We start from the raw sequence: 16,577 nt of genomic DNA on the forward strand, positions 1-16,577 counted from the left end.
CCGTTGGGTCTCCCAGAGGGAGCACCAGATTGAGCCGCCAAAATCTGCTCACCCAGGGGAGAGGTCAGGCTGGTGCGAATGGCAGCCAGGATCTGATTCGGAGGTATGACCGAAGTCGGAATCGACTCCTCCCTGGACAGGTCGGAGTACTGCCGTGATAAGGCATCAGCCCTGATGTTCTTGGAACCGGGTAGGTAGGAGACCACGTAATTAAAACGTGACAAGAACAGAGCCCATCTGGCCTGACGTGGAGTCAATCTCTTGGCCTCAGAGAGGTAGGTCAGATTCTTGTGGTCCGTCAGGATGAGGACCGGAACCACCGAACCCTCGAGCAAGTGCCTCCATTCTTTAAGAGCCTGCACGATGGCCAATAACTCCCTGTCACCAATCTGGTAGTTGCACTCCGCGGAAGACAGTTTCCGGGAGTAAAACCCACAAGGAAGCAGAGGACCCTCTGGTGTTCTACGCTGAGACAGAAGGGCGCCTACTCCCGTCTCAGACGCGTCCACCTCGAGGACAAAGAGCAACCCAGGGTTGGGATGCGACAGAATCGGAGCCGACACAAAGGCGGACTTTAGAGCCTCGAAAGCTCGGATGGCCTCGGGCGGCCAGACCTGGGAATTACTGCCCTTCCTGGTCAGATCCGTGAGAGGCTTGGCTAGCATGGAAAAGTCCCTGATGAACTTCCGATAATAATTGGCGAAGCCCAAAAAGCGCTGCAGGGAGCGAAGACCACTGGGCTGGGGCCACTGTAAGACAGCCGAAACCTTCTCAGGATCCATGGAGAACCCCTCAGCGGAAATGATGTAACCTAAGAAGGTTACCTGGGATCGGTGAAATTCGCATTTCTCAAGCTTACCGAACAGCTTGTTCTCTCGTAACCGTTGCAACACTCGTTTGACATCCAGAATGTGGGTCTCCATGGACTCAGAATATACCAAGATGTCATCCAGGTAGACCACCACACACTGCTGCAACAGGTCACGGAAAACATCGTTGATGAATTCCTGAAAGACTGCGGGCGCATTGCACAGCCCAAAGGGCATAACCAAGGATTCATAATGACCGGTCCTGGTGTTAAACGCGGTCTTCCACTCATCGCCCGCCTTGATCCTTACGAGGTTATATGCCGCCCTCAGGTCGAGTTTGGTAAAGACCGTGGCCCCTTTAAGGCGATCGAACAGCTCGGAAATCGAAGGGTATCGGGTAAGCGTTCTTGATCGTGATGCGATTGAGACCCCTGTAATCGATGCAAGGCCTCAACTCACCGCCCTTCTTTTTCACAAAGAAAAATCCAGCCCCTGCCGGGGACGAGGATTTGCGAATGTGTCCACGTGAAAGCGCCTCCCTCACATACTCCTCCATGGCCTCATTCTCCGCTACCGACAGTGGATAGACTTTGCCACGAGGAGGAACGGCACCAGATTGTAACTCGATGGCACAATCGTATGGGCGGTGCGGAGGTAGGGCAACCGCGCGCACCTTATCGAATACATCCCGGTACTCCTCGTATTCAGGGGGCAACAGAGAGTCCGAGGAAGTACACAGCAACTTGACAGGCCCATGGATGCAACTAGTCCCACACTGCGGTGACCACGAGAGGATCTCGGCCGATCTCCAATCGAAAATCGGATTATGCTTCTGGAGCCAGGGGTACCCCAAGACCACCGAGTAGTGTGGAGACGAAATAACCTGGAAGCAGACCGACTCTCTGTGGACGGCACCAATGGCTAACCCCACTGGAAGGGTCTCATGAGTCACGTGTGGCGGCAGAAGGGGTCTGCCGTCTATCGCCTCAAGAGCCAGAGGAGAACCTCGAGCCTGCAGAGGAATGGAATTGGCGGCAGCGAACACACTATCAATGAACAAACCACCAGCACCAGAGTCCACCAACGCCTGGGTCGTCACCGAGCCCCCGACCCAGGAAAGGACAACAGTGATCAGTGGTTTGTCAACACCGGAAACCGGGGACGAGGAGACTCCACCCAAGATCTGCCCCCGACAGGATCTCAGGTGCGAGCGTTTCCCTGGACGGTTCGGACATGCCAACCGAAAATGCCCACCGAGACCACAATACATGCATCGGCCCTCGCGTCTCCGGAGTACCCTCTCCCCCTCGGACAGGCGAGCAAACCCCAGCTGCATGGGTTCACCCCCAGACAAGTCATCCCCAGGAGGCGTGGGAGGAGAGGGAGGCACGGGTGGGACAACAAAGGTAGGCGCCAATCTGTTAGGAGGCCTCCGCAGACTCTCCTTAAAGGAAGGTCTCTCCCTGAGTCTGGTGTCAATCAAAATCAGGAAAGAAATAAGAGACTCGAGCTCCACTGGTAGGTCCTTAGCTGCAACCTCATCCTTCAAGGCATCCGAGAGACCATGAGAGAAAGCAGCGACCAGAGCCTCATTATTCCAGCCCACCTCTGCTGCCAGGGTACGAAACTCAATGGCGTATTCAGCTACGGATCGTGAACCCTGTCTGATGGACATAAGGAGCTTCGCAGCAGAGGCAGCACGAGCCGGCACATCGAATACCTTCCGAAGAGAAGCAACAAAACCGGAAAACTCGGCAACCACCGGATTGTTGTTCTCCCATAAAGGGCTGGCCCAGGCCAAGGCCTTGTCCGAGAGCAGCGAGATTAAGAAGCCCACCTTTGATCTCTCAGTAGGAAAGGCATGTGGCAGCAACTCGAAATAAATGCCCACCTGGTTAAGGAAACCTCGGCACTGAGTTGGCTCTCCCCCAAAGCGCTGTGGAAGGGGGGCAGAACCGGACATACCCCGAAACACCGCGGGCGCAACAACAGGTGTCGGGGTAGACTCTGGCGCAACAACCGGAGCGGCAGTAGGAGCGGACCCAGGAGCGACAACCGACCCATCGGCAACGGGAGCGAAATGAACCGTGCGTTCAAGCAGGGTTTGCAACGCCACGGCGAACTGACCCAACAGGTGATCCTGCTGATCAAGTCTGGCAACCAGCGTGGGTAGTGAGGATGGCCCTGTACCGTCAGAATTCATGGCTTGGTCCTAATGTCACGGAACCATGAACCAGACGTACAACAACAGATAAGTGAAAATAAGACAGCTTTATTGAAAAACAAGCTATAAAGCAAAAGTCCAAACGGATGGCGAAAACCGATGCAGAGTCTTTGCGAAGCCAGGGGTCAGGAACCAGCAGGGTAGTCAGATGAAGCCAGGATCAGGAACCAACAGGGTAGTCAGACGAAGCCAGGATCAGGAACCAACAGGGTAGTCAGACGAAGCCAGGAACAGGAACCAGAAGTAGCAGCAGTCTTAGTAGCATGTGAACACAGGAGGACCAAGCAGGGAACTGAAGCCACAGACCTCCTATATATATGAGCTAGGCATCCAGCTCCTCCCAGTGGGAAGGAGGAGCCGCAGGGTGGGAGGCTACAAGAAACCCAGAAACCAAGATGGCCGCCAGCACATGTCAAACGAAGGAGAACAGCAAGAAGGTAAGACCATGACACAGCGGAACACTTACGTAAGGAGACTATATTAATTATGCCTCCGCCTCTTCGTTGAAGTACATTGTACCTTGTCTCCAATTCATCCCTGAGGGGAGGCAATCATTCCTTGCCAGTGCCTACCCTCTCCTACCTATGTTGGGTGTATATTAGTGGAAGTACCTACCATAGGCACCATCTATAGGAATCAGATTAATCATCCTTATATGTTCAGTTTTCTGGATATTAACAATACTATCGTGACTACTTATGAATAGTGTGTCCAAACATGTAGTGTGGAGTCCGCTTCCATCTACAATACCATGTATATAATTTAAAATCCACCTTTATTACAACTTGAACAGGATAAATAGATTATTTACTTGCACATGCATCGTTGGCTGGTTTACTTAACCCCTATGTCCACCCCACAGACTGTTACATATAGGGATTGGACAAACCCCACCTTATAGAATGTTGTTTGTATACCTACAACTGTATGGTCCTGAAGAAGCTTTCTGTGAAACGCATTGACCATGGATCAAACAATGTGCATCCACGGATCTATTATATGTATCATTATATTTTTCTTGTCTGTGATTCAAATGTAAGGTGTATACAACATATACCCTAAGAAGATTTTTTTCCTCCTGCTTTGTCCCTCTTTGCCTTTTCGGCTAGGCTCGATATACAGGACCTATCCCTCTTTTTAACGTTTTATGTTTTAGATTATTGCTTGAATACATTTATATTTTATTGAAACTTTTGATATGTGTCTCATGTTGTGCCCTTAAAGTCCACATTGTATACAGGTGTCTCTATTTTTAGAACACCTTTTGTCTTGATTACAATTACAATTCTGCTGATACAAGTACCAACAACATAATAATGCTGAAAATTTCCACCATATAAAAACTTTTAATTCTCTATTAACATGAAGTAAAGGAGTCAACACTGACCTTTGGAGAAAACAGCTAAGTTCAATAAAGTGTCAATTTATCCCAAACTGATATTTCAAACTATGGGATATATTCACAGATGTTCAATACCAAGTATATTACAGTGTGTTGAATTATCTCTCAGAAACATCAATGGTTAAACTTCCAAGGACTAGTTTGTGTTTCCATCCCCTCCTACAAAGCCATGACCGAGGCATCATTCTCCTTCAACTGGATTATTTATTTGACCTGGTAACTGCTATAACATCAAAGCAGAAGTGGTCATTTCTGGCTGGACTAGCTCATTGCGGTCTTTCCTTATTGACGACCTGTAGTTTTAGATATTACAAGTCCTATAAAACTAAAATATACATTTTTTATGGAGCTGCTTTTTCCTTGCCTCTCTCAGGCACTCTAGGTTTGATACCTCTGCTACAGAGCAACAAGCTGCTGCACAAGAGGGGATCCTCTGAATGCAGTAGAAGGAACACAATGTTTCTCTTAGGGATGGTTCACAGCAAAACACAGTGCGGGAAAGGCACGTACTGTGTGAGTTTTCCACACTGCACTGAATGCGCTACCCTTGCGAGAGTGTGCGTGTGCCAATGAATTGTTAATGGCATCCCAAATGCATCTCAGAAAGGCAGCCTGTTTGCAGGCACTAAATCGCATGGTACCCCAGTACCATGCAGTTTGGTGCAGTGCTTTCTGGAAATACTGTAGCGCTTGCACTACATTTTACGCATTTCAGTGAATTTTGTAACCCATTCACATGAATGGGCTGCAAAACCGGACTAAACTGGAAACCCAAGGGAAACTAGCACGTTCCAGTGTGAACTGGCACTCAAAGCAGGGAAATCTCTGAGCTGGAGGTCCTAATAAATAAAAGAAGCAAATGGGTAACTCAGCTTGCCTTCACCTATACTCAAATATCACTTGTGTGTATTGACTTTTCAGAGTCCTGTCACTGCATTCACTTACCAATTTTTACAGGGAATCCCGGGGGTAGCCTGAGAGTGATAAAATCACGGAGTTTTGCAAATAGTGCATTACTTATTGCCATGAGGTCAATAATGGGTGCCACCTGTTCGGACAGGGAGAGAGGGTGGTCCTCACACAACCATAGTTTGGCTTTGAACCTACACGTTTCACATAGAAAGGAAATGTGTAATTAGTAATACAAAATAAAAGTATAATAAAAGAAAAGGTGATAATTTATCAACAACAATGTATAAATATATATATAACTTGTATATTTTTCTGATATGTTCTATACTACTGTTATTTTTGAATATTTGTTTTTTTAGCTGTGTGTAATCACATCATAATAATATTTATTAAACATTTAAAAAATCCCACAAAAGGTGCATCCAGTAACAACGCTACATAGCAGTTTACATCACGGGTGATCAGAATAAAATTTTTATAAAATATATCTGTATGTAAACTAGGTTAGGTTTCAAACAGTTTTAAGGTCTTAAAGATCCATCTGTAACCTTGTTCAAAGAGCCAAAACAGATTTTTTTTTTGTTGTTGCCTGAACCATCCATACATGAGTTTCCAGACAGAAGAAGGTTGTTTTTATATCAGCAGTAAGTGCACTGCATGTATACAGTATACTGTACACTGAGTGTAATGCAGGTGTGCAATAGGATCTGTTTCTATCTTACTGTACATTGCCTAGGTTGTTCTTGATCAGCACAACTCACTTCTGAGTTTTGGTAGTGAGCTCCATGGGTCGCCCCATATCCCGGTGTCCCAGCTCAAAGTTAGGATCAAAGTATTCATCCGGTGTAATGGCTGTTGGATTGGTCTGGCTAAAAGTCTGGGTAATTAGTGTCTGCTGAAAAAAACATATTTGGTAAAAACAAAAAATTATTTTACGGTGATTTAGTTATGAGACTTTGAACAGCTTAATGTAAGAAATTGTATCATAGTGTTAACCACTTGCTGCACAGAATCACGTATATACACGTGATTGTGCACTTCTGGGTTTTGGGTGCGAGTGCGCGCTCCCACTGTGATTTTACACATCAGGAGCTTTTCAGCCAGTCCCGTGGACCCGATGTCCTCCAGCACCCGTTGAATGTTCGGTACACTGACAGAATGCCAGTCTGCCTATGTAAACAAGGCAGATTGTCATTCTGTCAGTACAAAAACAACGATCCATGCCTTCCACTAGTTAAAGCACCTCGCCCACTACAATGAATCACCAGCTAGACACACAGTTAACCCTTTAATAAACCACAGAGCTGATCAAATACCACCAAATGAAAGCTCTATTTGTTGGAAAAAAGGACATAAATGTTATACACACATACAGTGTCGCACGACCATGCAATTGTCAGTTAAAATAATGCAGTGCTGTATCGCAAAAAAATGTCCTGGTCAGGAAGGGGGTAAAGCTTCAGGAAGAGGTAAAAAGGTAGACCTGGTCAGGAAGGGGAAAAATGCACAGTGAGGTTTTTGATGTACATGATTGATATATTAGTTTGCTAATAAACAAGTTCTTTGGTTAAAGAAAACAGATTCATTTTATGACATCAGCAACGTAACAGCAAACAAACAATAGTTATCATTGACAATCCAATATAGGCTTACTTGAAAAATCTCTTTTTATGCTGTGAGTTCCGCCTGTCTCTTTCCACAAGTTCCTGGATTCCCTGCATGCTTTATAGCTTTGCCTCTGCGGTTAACAATGTACTTTCAATTTCTAAGGAATACTGTATACAGTATATCCTATGGTACCTTGCTACCTGCAACCATTGATTCCTGTACTGACTCCACCTTCTGAAACTTCTCAGTACCTCTGTTGTTCAGAAGGCAGGCTATGTGAAGTCTGTGACACAGCAGTGCCTACTCACAGGGCATAGTAAATATGTGTAACAGAATTTAAGGAAGTGAATGCGTAATAACTTCATAATTGCTAGTTAAAAGTTAATAGGAATAGGTTAAAAATAATACAATGTGTAAATGAAAATAGGGAATTTAAACTTATCTGCAAATTCTATATCTTGGAGTACAGTACAGGACACCGGACAGCAAGTCATTGAAAGTTATATGCTACTACCTTCAGGTAATTGGACAATGGCAAAAGCTTTGCTGGGAATGCCCCCAGTGCACTATCATATAACTTTGTGGGATTTCAGTATTGTAGCATGCAATAAAGAGAAAAAGGGGACATAGGGGAAGCGAGAGCTATAGCAATTAGTTTTAGGTACGTAAATGTAGCCAGTGGCAGCAGAGCTTGTTGGTCCTAAAACCTCACTTGTCATGCAGGGCTTTCTTGCCTCCAATACATCCACTCCCAGTTAACCTGCCTCTACCTTCGGGCAAGCCTTTTTTGGTTTATATTCTATATATGGTCATCTGCACCCGTCCCTCAACTACCTGTGGCCACCCTTAACCCAATACCACCTACATTTATGACCACCCTTACCATCAAAATAACTGCCATGTGGCAAAGTCTTAAAAACGTAACTACATTTTACCTGAGCACCACAAACTGAAAATGTGCTCTCATCCATTTTTAATATTCAAAGCAAATTCACTGATCTATCTATGTCTTCATGCTTTATTTTGTTGAGAATTTACTTTGAAAAACACTCTCCCAGTCCCTAGCCATCTTAAGTAAGGGCAGTTGATTCATGTAGTATTTACTTCCGGGAGTCCATCCGCCCTTAGCTCAGAGACACAGGTAGGAGGGTGTGCTTAGCTGAGAAAGCCCCCCCCCCCCACTTTAATTGAAAGAAAAAAAAATGCCCTTGAAGACTCCTGAGATGTATGACATAATTTTGGCTTTGGCCAGAAACCAGGAAGTAATGTAAAATGATTGTAAAAAGCTAGTTTAAAACAAGTAAATATAAAATAATGTACATTTCTATCTATCTACTGTCAGCAGCATAAGGATTAAAATACTTATAGTTTATTAGGAAAGTTTAGTTCTGCTTTCAAACCTTCCCCTGCCAAGGTTAAGTGGCCACTCTTACCCTCAACACCTTTTTCACACCATCCAGCCTTACTCTCACCAAACCCTCAACACCACCTACATCTGGAAATGCTGCAAACACAATAACCTGCCAAGGCTCTGTGACCATCTCTTACCCACAACTCCATCATCCCCTTCTGGCTACTCTTACCCACAACACTTGTACCTGATCCTCCTCCAGCCCACCTCAAGTCACAAAACCAACCACATCTGCCATGGTGCTGTGGCCCTTCTTACCCAAAGCCCCAACCCCAGCTGGTCATCCTCAACCACAGCACCACCCCCAGCTGGCCACCCTTACAACACAATTTGAACTTGGCAAATAGTGCTCTGGCTTGAGAAGGGCACGCTTGTGTGACCTTGGGATGGTGCGATGACATCATGCAAGGAGGTGGGAAGGGAAGGAGGAGAGGGAGTGGGAGCACTGGCTAAGCTTCAGGCAGTTTGGTTTCTTCACATAGAAGAGTCTCTGTACACTGGAGAAGATAAGGGGGTGTCTGCATGGCTTCATGCGTTGTAGGGTACAGCTAGGAGATGGGGGATTTGTGTGTGTGCTTGAACATTGTCCATGATGGGATCTGATAGTATGACCACAGGCTAGTGGTATCTACTTCACTGAGGAGGGCCTTCATAGAAAAACTGCTACTTCCAATCCAGGTGCCCCTCCATGGAGAGATTGCCACCTCCAGTCCAGGGGCTCATCCACAGAGAGACTGCCACCTTCAGTCCAGGGGCCCCTGCTCAGAGAGACTGCCACCTTCAGTTCAGGGGCCCCTTCTTAGAGAGACTGCCATCTCAATCCCTGGGGCCCCTACATGGGATAGATAATAAATCTTTCAGTCCAAGGGTCCCTCACATTAACTAAGTGGCTAGGGGGCGGTTCGGTTTAATCATCCTCTTTTAAGCCAATGTTAGATGCTATCTGGGCATGCCCATTGTGTGCAGAGCCAAACTTGTTTTTCAACTGTTTCCTGGGGTGGCAGAGGGCTGATAATTTGTCATGCTGTGTCTGACTTTTTAAGTGTAAAACAGACAAAATTCTTGTTATGAATATTGTCAGTGTTTAGATATTGTGTTTATACAGTATAAATATCTATTGTCTTTTAATAGAAGTTCTATAATTTTTAGGGTTGTCAGTAAAAAATGTGCTCCTTCAGTAAAAAAAATTTAGGGAGGTTGGCAACCCTGCGAACAGCACCACCCCAGCTGGTCAGCTTAACCCACAGCATCACCCCCAGCTAGCCAACCTTACTTTCAATGGCACTTGCACATTATGCTCCTCTGGCCATCGTATCCACAGGACCACCCTTTTCTGGCCGCTCTTAGCCACAACACCATTTATTCATGATCCTCCCTTGGCAACCCATGACCTCTGGGCCAACTTCTTCTGCCATGGCTCTTACTTTTAGACGTCTCATTTTGGTTTATATTCAGGTATATTGCTAACTTCCAGCTGCTGACCTTTACCCAAACTTTACCCAAACATATCCCCTAGCTTGCCACCCTAACCTACATCACCACCCTTTCTCTGCATCAGATCTATTGCCATTCTTTCCTAAAACATTCCCTTCAGCTTGCCATCATTATGCACAACACCAGCTTTATCTGGGATGACTCCGTGGCCACATTTACTCACAGCACCACTTCGACCTGGCCACCTTTACACATAGCACCACCCCCAGTTGGCCATACTTAACAACATAACCACTTGTACCTGCCCCTTCTCTGGCCATTCTTACTCACAGGACCACATTTTTCTGGCTTCTCCTACCCACAACACTACTTGACTCTCTTCTGGCCATCCTTATCACTCAGCTAGTGAGGCAGCGTATAAGTTACCAAGCCTGCATAAACCAGGTTGTCTGTTCTAGCCCATGAATCCCAGATGTACCTAAGCTATACTGCATCCGGCTCAAAAACTGCTTTGTCAATGTCAAATGTGTTGTGGTGCCGTAGTCAAACTACTTCTACCTTAGGTCTTCTATTTTGGTGTTTAACTAACTTGTATTTGTACTATGACACCCTTGCTTATCTGTGTTCTATGGCAACCTTTATCCCAGCATCACCAACTCTAATGATCACCCTTACCTTCAAAACAACCACCATGTAGCAAGGCCCTTAAAAGTTTTACCTGCCAAGGCTTAGCTGCCACCCTTACCCTCAACATCATCAAAACCTGTTTTCCAGCCTTATCCTTCCATACTGAACCCTCAACACCACACACATTTGAAAATGCCACAGAACTACTCCTTTCTGTCTACTCTTACCCACACCACCTTTTGTACCTGGCCTTCCTCTGGTAATCCTTACCCTCAGGACCATGCTCTTCCACCATGCTTCTGTGGTCCCCATAGAAGCATGCCATTTAGACCTGACAGAAGCATGCAATTTAGACCACAGAGCATTCCATTAAAACCTGGTATTTTGGGTTTATATTCAGGTATTTCAGTAACTTCCAGCTGCTAACCTTTACCCAAAGTACCACCCCTAGTTTGTCACCCTAACATACAACACCACCCTCTTCTGCAATGTCCCTGTTGCCACACTTATCTTAGATGTGCCATTTCGGGTTTATATTCAAGTACCACCTCAGACTTGCCACACGTACCCACAACACCAGCCTCATCTGTGATTGCTCTGTGGCCACTCTTACCCACAGAACCATCCTCAGCTGGCAACCCTGACCCAGATCATCACTTCTAAGTGGTTTGGGTGGTCTAACCAAAATTATATAGAGACATCTGCAGATGGTACTAATAACAGTTTAGAGTGGTTAGTTCCTTAGATCAACTATTCCTACAGTGTCTTAGGCCTGGTTCACACCTATGCAGGTTGCAGTTTGCATATTCCAGGTGCATTTTGCGTTTTTCAATACACGTTTTTGGTCCATTGAAGTCTATGGAACCAAAAACCCCAAAAAAAGTCCTGGGCCTTTTCCATAAAATGCTCAGATTTTAACATGACGCATAGGAAACCGTGTTAAATGGACTGTAGTGTGTTTCTGCAAAACTGAAAATGCACTAAAAAAATGCATAGGTGTGAACCAGGCTTGAATATGTCTGCTAACTCTGAGTGTTTTAGGAGAGCCTCCCTTTCCGGGCAACTCCTATATGACCCTCTCTGATTACCCTTACACATGGGAATATTTCCATCTACACACTCTTACCCATAACAACTTTCTGATCTGCCATACAACTTTGGTAACCCTTTCCCACAACATCAATGTATACCCATTCCATCACTCACATCGATGGTAAAGTCCTCAGTACCCTCAAGTAATTCTTTAGTCACCTTGTGGCTCAAAGGCTCATAAAGTCTAATGAGAGCTAAGAGCCCATAGGATCAAATCCAGCACATGAGCTATAATGTTTCTTATATACAGTACCTGCTAACACCCTGGGTGTAGATGGAGTTAATAGAAAGGCTGGTGATTGGCATGGGTGGTAATGAGGCTACGGATGACCACTGAATCATGACAGATTGTTGTGGATGCTGTGAAGGCAAGGCTAACTACAGAGCCTCACCAGTGGAAGGCACTGACAGTTGTATATGATAACATAGCCTTGGATAAATTAGTCAGCAGCACCACAATATCAAGGCAGCTCACACATGACTAAACGCAGAGACAAACAACTCAGATAGCCGTTTCACTACAAAACTGACACTACATATTTTGAGTATGGGTAGGTAATATTTAGCAGCGATGAAAGGTCTAAATATGGAGACAGAAGGCTCAGGCAGAAGAAATAATAAGAAGAAAAAATAGAGCTGCAACCTTTAGCTTTGGGTGAGCATAGATTTTCATGGACAGTGCAGTTTGATGGCAGCAGGCACAGGCCTAAATGTGGAGACCCAACACGCAGGAAGCGCTAGTTTTCAAAAAAATATTTTGCATGAAAATGAATGGTATCGCAATTAGTTTTGGGTGGGTAAGCATGGCTTGCAAAAAATTTAGTACAAGGACCTGACATCTGTTAGAGTCAAGCATGCAGTTCAGTGTTATCAAACACACAAAGGCTAAATACCAGTTTTGAGTATAACTAGAATTTAAAATGTCTGTGATACAGAGAGAATTCATGTTGTAAGGCCAATACACTTAAAAGGTGATACATTTAAAAGGCAAGTGGTAATTTCAAGCCCACAGATCTCATTGGACTACATTGCAGCCAGACTTTACCAAGCCTAAATGTTAGATAAGAGTAAATAAAAGGTGGCTCAAGAAATAAAAGAAATGATGATTGTAAAACTGTAAATTATTCTTTAAACAATCCCATTTTCTACTCCCACAAAGTCTTTCACATACCTATCCCAGTTGCTGTTGGCATCCACATCCATGTGGAGTAAACAGCTGTTTTTCTTGAGCCATTCAGGATCTGTTCACACCTGTGCATTTTATGTGAGGTGCATTAAAAAAAGTTGTGCATGCTGCATCATCGATGTGCTTTCATCACAATGCATGTTCTATAGAGTTTAATAGTAACACACCTTAAAGCACTCAAATGCACATAAAACTCAATGCACTAAAAACGCACCATACAGATGTGAACTGGCCCCTTACTCTTCATAGCTATGGGTGCTAACAGGCAGAGGCCAGGCCTCCAAGAAGCTGACAGATATAAGATGCAATTATTTTTTCATTATTGAACACACATTATTTTAAAATATTTAGTTTTAGGAGGAACAGCCAACTGGATAGGACAACCTCACTTTAGATCTTCCCCCAACAACAATCCATGGCTGTTTACTGATTCTTCCTAGAAATCTATGAGCCAGCTAGCTCATTAAAAACAATGTACTCCCTGTGAGGTTGATACCTTAAGGCCCCTTTCACACAGGCACCTCCGTGTTACGGATTCCACTTGCTCAGCGGAGGATCTCTCCGCTGATCCCTGCTAAGCAGGCGGATGACAGGTCTGTGTCTGCTCACTGTGCAGAGCGGATACAGACACAGTCTTGCTTTCCTCTATGGGGAAATTGGATGGAAATGGACCGCCTGTTCATTTCCATCCGATCCTATCCGATACGTCAGACGGATAGAAAACGGTACCACCATTTTGTGGGCAGGATCAGATTAGATGGCAATGGGTGTCCACTGACATCCACCGCTCCATAGGGGAGACTGCAGGATATGATCAGGTCCACCTGAAAAACTGACAGGCTGACCTGATCTGACAGTCTGTGTGAAAGGACTCTAAAAATTATTATTTTATTATAAATTCTTCAGCAAGCTTAGTTCTTTGACAGGACAGGTGTGTAGTAATTATTTCCCTGCAGGGAGGAATTTTTTCTTTAGTTTTTTTTTTTTTAATAGCAAAAGGGTTCATATGAGGAGAGTAATTATGCTCGGCTCTATCTATATGTTTAGCTGCACATTTCAATATGTAATACAATTACATACATATAGGAGAGCAAGCTTGTCAAAGATGGCTTTAATGTAAGCGCTGCTATAACAAATCAGAATATACCCTTAAGAGAAAATATATAATACTTTCCATTCAAGGGAATATTTCTGTATAATAGATATGTGAGAAATGACATGCAAGGAGTTGTAGTGTACCTTTTCTGCCCTGGATATGAAATAACTACACTGATTGTTTCTGCGTCATTTGATGTTATGCCTACAAGTACAATATTAAATTAACTAAATAGGAATAACTGTATGTCAGATGATCATTTACTTTATAGGGGTATACTTTTATACTTGGAATCTAAAAGCAAGCATTTCTTAGGGTCAATTTTCTTTGCTCCAGTTTTTATAAGCAAACCCTAAATCCTCTTCCATCATCTAAAAGGTACGATTTTAGGAATATAATCAATGATAATTGCCAGACATGAAGCTGGTATGATTCTAATATGATATAACAGGCATCAATTGATGCTAACCTGGTTTTAGAGGGACAGCTAGCACAAGATTTACACTACAATCACACAGCACAGCATGGAAGGCAGCTGCAAAGAAACATATCCATTGCTACCAAAATAATACTCACCCCGTTATTTGGTCCTACGTGCTGCTCAGCTATTCCCAGGAATGATTGCAAAGGTGTTTTACTACCTGTGAAGAAAATTGAAAAATACCACTGACAATCAGGACAAACCTAAGAATTTTCACTGTCTGGAACAACAGCTAAACTGTCATCCTTTTTATGCCTTCTACCAAATATCATTATTGTTCCTATAATACAAAGCATTAAGAGTCACCATAATCATTATCTATACCCAGGAGAAACCATCAACTAAACCTAATTACAGAGGGCGCACTCGTTCACTACAGTGGAATCTGGAAAATCAACTTTTGCAACAAATACAGTTCATAGCAGTAGCACACACCACCCGATCAGACTTTAAATTTCATTTTCTAGTGTGTACAAGAGCTACTGATTAGTTGCACAAAGACTTCAGGTATTCAACCTGTGGTACAGGCACACCTAGGTGATACTTCTGGCAGGTTCAGGGTTACTTCTGCTTGATAAAGTGGATTCCTCACAATATTTTAATGTTTTAGCAAGGATACATCTCAAATTATTGACTTTTTAAGAGATACTATCACTTTGCCCATTCAAGGAACCTTCATTCTAACATCACTGATGCTCACTTTTCCAGTGTTTTCCCTCTGCTCCCTCCTAAGTCGCAACCGACACCAAAATACCTTGTGTTGGCTGGTGCTGCAGCTTAGAGGGAGTAGTGATGTCACGCTCTTTGTCATGTGACAGTGCTGAGGTCTACTGATTGGCTGATAGGCCAGAGAACTGTCATATAGAAGAAGGTCACCCATACGCGGAGGCAACAGATACTTTGCATCAACTGAGATAGAAGACATAACAGTGGGGAATCACTAGAAAAGTGAGTTTTTTAATGTGTCGGATAGGGCCCTATCACAGACACTGTCACTTTTCTCTGTATGGGCAATGTGACAGTGCCTCTTTAAGGTAGTCATTTACATTTCTAAGTATTCACGGATTTCAAGGCTGATCAAAGTCAGCAGCCTTCCTCCCTGATTGCACACTATAGGAATCTTCAAGCTCAATAGTTTTAAAAGATAGAAAGAATTTCAGATGCACATCAGTTAGCCCTTTTATCATGGTGGTTCCTAGCCACAAAACTGGTCCCTTCCATCTGATGTGGTTCTCCTCCGTAAGCGGAGTAGTCATAAAATGTTTAAGGGATTTACATATCAATGAGTGCGTGCAAAACAATGGAGTGAATAACTGGCAACCACCAATCAGATTTAAACTTTGAGCACAGGTCTGACTCTGAATGGTATTTGTAAAAAGGCAACGCCAGTTTTTAGTTTACAGTATGTTGATACATAATACCCTTAGTCACACTATAACTATGCCCCTTATGGGAAGAAACATGTCACAGGGAAGAAGAAAGCTTTGTCTCTGAATCATCTGTTGCAGTAAACTGCCATGGTAGGTGTCTAAAATTCTTCCTTGAGAATAAGAGCTATTTGTATCTAACATATAGTACTAAGCCATTGGGGCATTCACTGCATATTTAACAATCAATCCATACAAAAATTATTAAAAACAATAATTAAATTATCAATAATAAGGGCCAGAAAAGAAAGGTAAACACTAGTGTTCCTTACATTGATGGTCAGTGAAGTGCCCCTTTACACCATTGGTCAGTGAAATGCTCCTTAAATTAGTGATCAGTGTAGAAGTACCTCTTTAGATTGGTGGTCAGTGGGAGAAGGGCCCTCCTTTACAGGTGGTCAGTGGGAGAAGGTCCCTCTTACACTCTTGATCAGTGTGAGAAGGGCACCATTACTCTGGTTGTCAGAGGGAAGAATGCTCTCTACATTGGCGCTCAGTAGCTAGAATACTCCTTACACTGGAGGCCTGTGGGAAAAAAAGCTTCTAATGCTGGAGGTTAGTGGGAAGAAAGTCCCCCTTACATTGGGGGTCAGTTTGAAGAATGCGCCTTTTGTTGGGAGTCATTGGGAAGAATGCACCTTACACTGGTGGTATGTGGGAAGAATGCTAATTACATTGGGAGTCAGTGGGAAATACTCCTTACATTGGGGGTCATTGGGAAGAATGTCCTTCTTACAAATGGCTAAAAAAAAATATTTCTGATTGCTTTTAGAAATTACACATCTGAGAGGCAGAATTTGCTCACTGGTCAACAAACGCTGCCACTAGTATTGCTGTCATAATAGTACAAGTTTCACTTAAAAGTTTG

General features: G+C 43.9%; 1 protein-coding gene across 5 annotated transcripts in view; it reads right to left on the reverse strand.

The window, feature by feature from the left end:
* ANKRD13B (ankyrin repeat domain 13B) overlaps positions 1 to 16,577 on the reverse strand; it is a gene marked incomplete at its 5' end in the record, with an annotated part of 332,368 nt that overhangs the window by 48,497 nt on the left and 267,294 nt on the right. For 3 of the 5 annotated variants that reach the window (XM_082245099.1, XM_082245095.1, XM_082245097.1), the window contains 3 exons: positions 5,381 to 5,538; positions 6,109 to 6,242; positions 14,378 to 14,442. In XM_082245099.1, coding sequence (XP_082101225.1) covers positions 5,381 to 5,538; positions 6,109 to 6,242; positions 14,378 to 14,442 — 357 coding nt within the window. The remainder of the gene's footprint in view (positions 1 to 5,380; positions 5,539 to 6,108; positions 6,243 to 14,377; positions 14,443 to 16,577) is intronic. The other 2 variants (XM_082245096.1, XM_082245098.1) reach the window with 1 other exon arrangement.

This window comes from Pelophylax lessonae (assembly GCF_965119305.1).
Source record: "Pelophylax lessonae genome assembly, chromosome: 2".
Taxonomy (NCBI): domain Eukaryota; kingdom Metazoa; phylum Chordata; class Amphibia; order Anura; family Ranidae; genus Pelophylax; species Pelophylax lessonae.